Source organism: Chaetodon auriga, chromosome 6, assembly GCF_051107435.1.
Source record: "Chaetodon auriga isolate fChaAug3 chromosome 6, fChaAug3.hap1, whole genome shotgun sequence".
Classification (NCBI taxonomy): domain Eukaryota; kingdom Metazoa; phylum Chordata; class Actinopteri; order Chaetodontiformes; family Chaetodontidae; genus Chaetodon; species Chaetodon auriga.
The window spans coordinates 1,345,398-1,353,065 of record NC_135079.1 but is presented as its reverse complement, the minus strand read 5'-3'; the positions used below and the strand labels follow the sequence as shown (position 1 = coordinate 1,353,065).

The 7,668-nt window shown below is 44.7% G+C and overlaps 2 protein-coding genes across 2 annotated transcripts; both read left to right on the top strand.

Annotated features, from left to right (window-relative positions):
* Positions 1 to 230: 230 nt before the first annotated feature.
* On the top strand, positions 231 to 1,669 carry LOC143322475 (gamma-crystallin M3-like). The gene is made up of 3 exons (XM_076733697.1): positions 231 to 263; positions 941 to 1,183; positions 1,391 to 1,669. Exons 1-3 carry the CDS (start codon positions 231 to 233, stop codon positions 1,667 to 1,669), a joined length of 555 nt encoding a protein of 184 aa, XP_076589812.1.
* A 4,095-nt stretch (positions 1,670 to 5,764) lies between these two features.
* Positions 5,765 to 6,874, top strand: LOC143322476 (gamma-crystallin M2-like). Its single transcript, XM_076733699.1, has 3 exons — positions 5,765 to 5,794; positions 6,146 to 6,388; positions 6,596 to 6,874. The coding sequence occupies exons 1-3, from the start codon at positions 5,765 to 5,767 to the stop codon at positions 6,872 to 6,874; spliced, it is 552 nt and encodes a 183-aa protein (XP_076589814.1).
* Positions 6,875 to 7,668: the final 794 nt, after the last annotated feature.

The following is a 7,668-nucleotide window of genomic DNA, read 5'->3' as shown; positions in this document are numbered from 1 at the left end:
TCAAAGGTGCAGACAGGTTAACAAAGTGCTGCTGTTGATGACAGCAGCAGCTGAAGGCCTCACACACTCATTGTTAACCCTTTGAAAGAGGCTTTGTGTGTGTGCTGACTCAGCGCTCTCACACACAAAGCACTGAGTGATGCTCAGGTGTATAAAAGCTGTGAGCTCACACAGGTGTGAAAGCGGTCCACCTCCGTCAGCGCAGAGCAGCACGTCAACAACTCGCCAACATGTCCACCACCGACATGAACATGATGAGCAGGGTAAGTCCCAGCATGCATCACTGCAGAGTTAGAGCGGGAAAGCTGGAACACACACGTGTGTGAGTTCAGGGACGATTTTCAGGTGAGAGGATGATGTTTGGAAGAGTTGATGAAGTTCACTTCAAATGAAACAAACAACTCAACGTGTACGAAGAATAAAACTTTCATACACAACAGAGAAGCAAAATGAAGGCTGATCACTTCTAATATTGATTCACCTGCAGATCATCCTCTCATTGATGGATTCAAAACTTAAAAACGCCCACTGTTCGTTCTTTACCTCCAGATTAATCACACTGACTGTCAGCTGTTAGGTCAGCAGGTGTTTCCCATCATGCACTGGGGTCTGAAATAGCGTCGTGTCATTTGCGAGCGCTTCGTCCAGAGAGTGAATCTTCTGGGTGAGCGAAATGAACTGAGTCACTTCCTGAAACGTTCATTCAGCCTCTCGGTCAGGTGACAGCGAACGAGCAGGGATACGCTCGCCGCAGAGTCATTCGAGACATTTGCAGACAAACAGCTGATTCCTGTTGCTGTTTAACAGGATCTTGATCATCAGGATCTGGATCATCAGGATCTGGATCATCAGGATCTGGATGTTGTGAAGGAGTCTCAGACTGCATCAGTCCGTCAAACTTCATCGCTTTATCTAAGTCTGTCTTCTGTCTCCTGCTCAGATCGTCTTCTACGAGGACAGGAACTTCCAGGGTCGTTCCTACGAGTGCAGCAACGACTGCGCTGACATGTCCTCCTACCTGAGCAGGTGTCACTCCTGCAGGGTGGAGAGAGGCTGCTTCATGGTCTACGACCGCACCAACTTCATGGGCAACCAGTACTTCCTGAGGAGGGGCGAGTACTCCGACTACATGAGCATGATGGGAATGAGCGACTGCATCAGGTCCTGCCGCACGATCCCCATGGTAAGAACACAGCCAATCACGGCACAGCAATGACAGTATGAATCAGTGTGAGCTACATCTGACCAATCACATGATAGATCTTCACCCTAGGTTCAGGTATGACAGGAGATCTGTCCGTATTTGTCTCCACACACGCTAACGAGAACAGTTCAGGTGTTGTAATGAACGACGCCTGATTATTAATTCTTGATTCCTGATGTGTTTCAGCACCGCGGCTCCTACAGGATGAAGATCTATGAGAGGGAGAACTTTGGAGGCCAGAGCCACGAGCTGATGGACGACTGCGACAACATCATGGACCGTTTCCGCATGTCCAACTGCATGTCCTGCCACGTGATGGACGGACACTGGCTGATGTACGAGCAGCCCCACTACAGAGGCAGGATGATGTACATGAGGCCTGGAGAGTACAGGAGCTTCATGAACATGTCCATGAGCAACATGAGGTGCATGAGCATGAGGCGCATCATGGACTCCTGCCACTAAACGCTGTCGACACCACAGATTAAATAAAGTCCTGTTTCAGTAAAGTTTACTGTGTTTAATTCCTGTACTCAGTTCAACTATTCATCACCATAAAAACTCAGTAATACTGAATATGTACATGTATATCTATGCACACATCACATACATACAGATGCATCTTAAACACACATATATATCATGTACTCATGCACAAATCATGTACACAACACATGTACGCATCATATACGCATCATAGACATACAGTGTATACGCATCATGTAGACATGTGGACATTATCTGCACATGTTTACACCATATACACATGTAGGCATCATAAAAACATGCACACAACATGCAGACATTAACATCATGTCGCTCTACAGAGCCCACGCTCGTCCTGCCTGTTCTCTGCGTCGCTCATATTCTTTTACTGATATCACTGTTAACGATGATACATTTCATAGATTAATACCTATTCATCGCTGGGACTTTCAGGTGTGAAAGAAACATATTACTGGCACAGACAGACCAAAAACATCGATTACAGCCGCAAATCCAGCCAAGAAACCCAAGAAATCCTGGTCTTCAACAGCTGGCCGCATGGTGGAACACAGACCAGCTGGTGTCTGCCTCAGTAAACCTCAACCTGTGAGACTCAGTCTGGTCTGCTGTCACAGAGTCCTAATCCTGAGGTCACCTTATCAAACAGCTTTTCTCCTGTTATCAGGCCGACTAGTCGGGTTTCGGCTTTGTTCTCATTTAACTCATCCATTGATTTACTGCCAGCAGACAGTCAGCGATGTGTGTTTCTACAGCTGCAGCATCATTCGGCTCAGATCAACAGTTGTGTGTCATCTGCGTAACTGTGCACACATACATTGTGCTCTCTAATGGCCTCACCCAGCGGCAGCATGTATAGTGAGAACAGTAACTGACCAATCAGCTCCCTGCAACCCCAAACCAGACGTCACGTTTCTCTTCACAGTTTGATGTAAAGACCTGTGGGCAGGCAGCGTTGAGCAGCTGGTCTATCGTGGAGAATAATACCCTGGAGTTCCCAGAATTCTCTGCAGTAATCTTGGAAAAGTAATCCTTTCTCTCTACCCATACTGCTTTGCTTTACAGTCGTGGCTTCTTTGCTTATATCACAGGGAACTGAGAGTCCAGTTTTCCTCCATTTTCTTTCAGCTGCTTCACAGATTCTCTTATGCTGAGATCAGACGACACAAACCGAGCCCAGTTTGAGGTGATTTTGTCGTGGCTTGGTGGCTGATCGTGAACAGCAGGCGTCTGTACTCGTGCAGTGCGACACGCTAAATGAGCCGTCGGGCTGCAGCCGGGACGCCCCGTAACACCCCGATCAAAAGGCTAGCATGTCCGAATATTTCTGTCTTGATACGTCAATTGTGAGCATTGACCAATCAGGCGCTCTCTCCAGAGTGCAGTCAGCTAACCAGTCACCAGAAAAAGACACGGCGAGAGTTTATGGCGCTGTGATCGTTAGATCTGACACGGTGACCATCGTCTGAGACCAAAGAATCCTGTGGTCTGATCCCGGCATTACGCTCATCAACACTGCTGCTGTTTGACGCTCAGACCGTCAGTCGACCTCTTTGAACCTTCAGCAGAGAAACAGACGAGGTGTTGAAATGTCCATCAGGGTCATTTAAAGAGCAGTCTGCGATGACCGTGTGACCCAGATGACCTCAAAACACCACAGAACTCCTTCAGACGTGTCATCTGGCAATCTGTCGAGAGGTTGTCTCGGGACACTTTCCACGTAGAGCTGGTCCAGAGCAAACTCTTCATCTGCACACTGGTTGGCATCAGAAGCAGACAGTGATGGTCACTCTGACACTGAGACTGTCAGTGTTCAACCCTGCTGTTATCAGCACGTCCAGGATGTGACTACAGGCTGCGTTCACGGTTCAAAGCTGTCCAGTACGTTCATGAGCTCCACAGCTTGGAGTCGTTCTTTCCGTTGATGTGAATATTTACGTCTCCATTCAGCATCGATCTTCACGCGCGCCCTGATGGTCTGCTGCTGGTTTACTGGAGGCTCTGTCCACCACTGATGTTTAAAGTTTTTCTCCTTAACGTTTCCACGTCGAGCAGAGAGAGAGAAGAAGAACGTGAGAAGACTTTAATCGGAACCTTTTTCACCTGTTCTGTGCCCTCAGCTCTTCATAACCAACCAGTCTTCTTCTCTTCAGGACAGAACCGGTGAGTCTGTCTACATCTGACGCCCACCTGAAGGTTCATCCAGGAAACGATCGAGCTCCAGTGAAGAACATGACTGCTGATCATCCTGTGACACACTGTGACAGACGTCCAACATGTCCTCTTCTGTCTGTCCACGACCTTCGTCTTCCTCCACAGCTCCTTCCTCGGTGTTACCCGAGCTCGTGTCCCTCAGCTCACTCCTCTCCTCCACAGCTTCTTCATCATTCACACTGTCAGCGTGTCCATGCTCCACAAACTCTAACTCCCAGCATGCCGTGAGAGGGAGACATGCACAGCAATGACATGAATAAGACTAACAGGTACAATAATACACACGACTAATAACAAACCATGATATGATAGTATAAGGTGTGTGTAGTATTTGATATCATATGTACACGATAACAATAACATGTATATTCTAATAATAATAGTGAGGACAGAATCGAAATGTGACTAATAAAAACAAGTCACATCACTTTTTGGGCTCTTACGGTGGTTGAAAATGAATTTTCCCTCACTTCTGCTCTGCTGCCACTTCAACTGAAAAAGGGTGAAATCATAGATTTGAGAGCATCCTGTTTAATTTATGCACCATCCATCAGACAGAACAGTCACACCTGTCCACACCTGTAACGTCGTCTTTTTTTGGCTCGTTCAGAAGTCACCTGTTTGGAACATTCCACAGGTAAATCACCAACAACAGCATTTATTCACATTTTACACAGCAGGCCAACGTTTCCGGTCAGGTGTTCTGTGACCGTCAGAGAGCTGAACATGTTTATGCCTGAAGCTTGAGTGACATTATTGTTTAGAGTTAATTCTATTAATTTTTGATGAATTTGTTGTCTGTATAAACATTTTCCACTTCTGTCTATCATCTTATTTCTTCTCTGTGTCTCCTGTGAGGATGTTAAATATTACCGTTAATAAAAAAATTCAGATTTGACTTCATGAAATGAGTTTTTAACGTGTGCTGCACTTTTCCTCACAACAATTTATGATTCTATCCACTTTATAATCATAAAAAACTTGTAAATGTGTTTATAATTCACAAAAACAACTGTTTGAACAGCAGTTCAAGATATTTTTAACATTATGAAGTGTTAGAAACTCTAGAAACCAGCTGGTTCCTCTGATTTTCTCTCATTTTCATCAACTTTTGGATTCAATCACTTTATTTCTCACTTCATACTTCACTTCTGTGACGATCGATGTCGATAATTTGGTGTATTTCACGCTGTTTGTGGGTTTTTGATCAGTATTTTAGTAAATATTTCTCTTTTTGAACGTAGACTTTGTGTTTTCTGTCTCATTTCCATCTTAAAGTTGATGTTTTTCACATTCTCTGATTAAACTTTCAGCTCAAAATGTTTTATGGGACACGTTTTATTGAAACTAACAACAGATATTTCATTTGTCCAACTTGTCTGTTAACAAGTAAAAAAAGACAAAAGTGTCTTTGGTAACAGTCTGATCGAAAAGTTCAACACAAACATTTGAAGGATGTCGTATATTTCAGACAGATGGGATCAGAAACAGGAGGTTTCCTGTTGGTGAAATCAGGTTTGGTGTTTGAAGTGAACTGTTTGAAAGTCTGTACATGACACAGGTGTTTTGTTTTGTCTTCAGGTTTTTGTTCCAGAAAGCTTTGTGGACAACAGAGGCCTGAAGGAGACACGCTGCTGCTGTCCGTCGCTCTTTGTCTGTAGTTTCTAAGAGAAATGCCGAACACCGAGCGTCTCTTTTATGACGTGCTGCTGGCTCAGGCTGTTTGGACAAAAGGCTTCAGCTGCTCAGGTGCTATAAAGAGCAGCAGCTGCTCCACAGGTAACACACACAACCGCCACCACCGACAACATCAGCAACCAGCTGAGCAACCAGAGAGGCAACATGACGTCCAGCAGCATGAACATGAGCAGGGTGAGAGCAACCGACCAACAGGAAACACACTTTCAACCAAACAGCTGCTTTCAGGGACTCTGTGGAAAATCCTTTAGTTTCTTTAATGACTAAAATTCCAGCGTACAAATACATGAAAGTACTTTTCATGATGTGTATTTACAGTTTGATTTCAGAGTCACAACATGTCTGATATTACATAAGTGGCACCACACAAGTTCCAGGACAGTTTTTATTAGAGAAAGTATTTGTACACAGTTTCCATCACAGTAAACGTCAGTACCTGAGCGAACAGATGAGGGTTTTACTGCGTTTGAAGAACCTCTGAGTCCTTGGACAAAAGTCACTTTCAATCTTCTGTCTCCTGCTCAGATCGTCTTCTACGAGGACAGGAACTTCCAGGGTCGTTCCTACGAGTGCAGCAGCGACTGCGCTGACATGTCCTCCTACCTGAGCAGGTGTCACTCCTGCAGGGTGGAGAGAGGCTGCTTCATGGTCTACGACCGCACCAACTTCATGGGCAACCAGTACTTCCTGAGGAGGGGCGAGTACTCCGACTACATGAGCATGATGGGAATGAGCGACTGCATCAGGTCCTGCCGCATGATCCCCATGGTAAGAACACAGCCAATCACGGCACAGCAATGACAGTATGAATCATTGTGAGCTACATCTGACCAATCACATGATAGATCTTCACCCTAGGTTCAGGTATGACAGGAGATCTGTCCGTATTTGTCTCCACACACGCTAACGAGAACAGTTCAGGTGTTGTAATGAACGACGCCTGATTATTAATTCTTGATTCCTGATGTGTTTCAGCACCGCGGCTCCTACAGGATGAAGATCTATGAGAGGGAGAACTTTGGAGGCCAGAGCCACGAGCTGATGGACGACTGCGACAACATCATGGACCGTTTCCGCATGTCCAACTGCATGTCCTGCCACGTGATGGACGGACACTGGCTGATGTACGAGCAGCCCCACTACAGAGGCAGGATGATGTACATGAGGCCTGGAGAGTACAGGAGCTTCATGAACATGTCCATGAGCAACATGAGGTGCATGAGCATGAGGCGCATCATGGACTCTTACTATTAGAGTCACTGTGGAAACACTGAGAATGTCTCAATAAAGTTGTGTTTGACTTGAACTTCCTGGTCTGTTGGATGTGTGATAAACACTGAGGTTAGTTGTTCAGAAAGATATCAGGACGTAACCGGGAAACAAGTCAGAGGGAAATAAATGACACTCTAAGCATTTTCTCAACGACTGAACCCGAAGCCAACAGAGCGCAGCAGTGCTGTTACTGTCAACGATCAGTCAAAGGCGCTCACAGTGCAGATAGTCCAACATGTTTCTAGATGACGACGAAATGCTGAAGAACACTGAAGCAGTTTTTGGATCCAAAGGAAAAACATTTGATAATCCGAACTGACGATGAAGACAAACCTAAACCGCTCATCATCAAACAATACTGGAGCCAAGTAAATGTGCTCGAGTGTGCTGAGCCACGAAGGATGATGTTATGTGTTTTTTAAGCTTTGCTCCTTTTCATGATAAACCTGATGCGACAGAAGAAAAGACACGAAACACAATAATGTTTTTTGGGGTTTTTTTGTAATCGTTTTTCTTAAACTGGACATTTTACACATTTTCAGGTATTTGCTAATCAAGCATATTTTTTTAAATTTTGTTGTCTGCTTGTTCTATTTTTACCTTATTCTATTATCTGATTAATGGAATTAATTACATTGTAATTGGTTTGGTCTGACCTGATGCGCCACATGATTTGTTAATGTCGAATCATGACGTCAACCCCGGAAACTCTGGATTTTTTTTTTTTTTTTTTATTTAATTTTTTTTATTGAAATTGTACAATGTACAAAACTTGT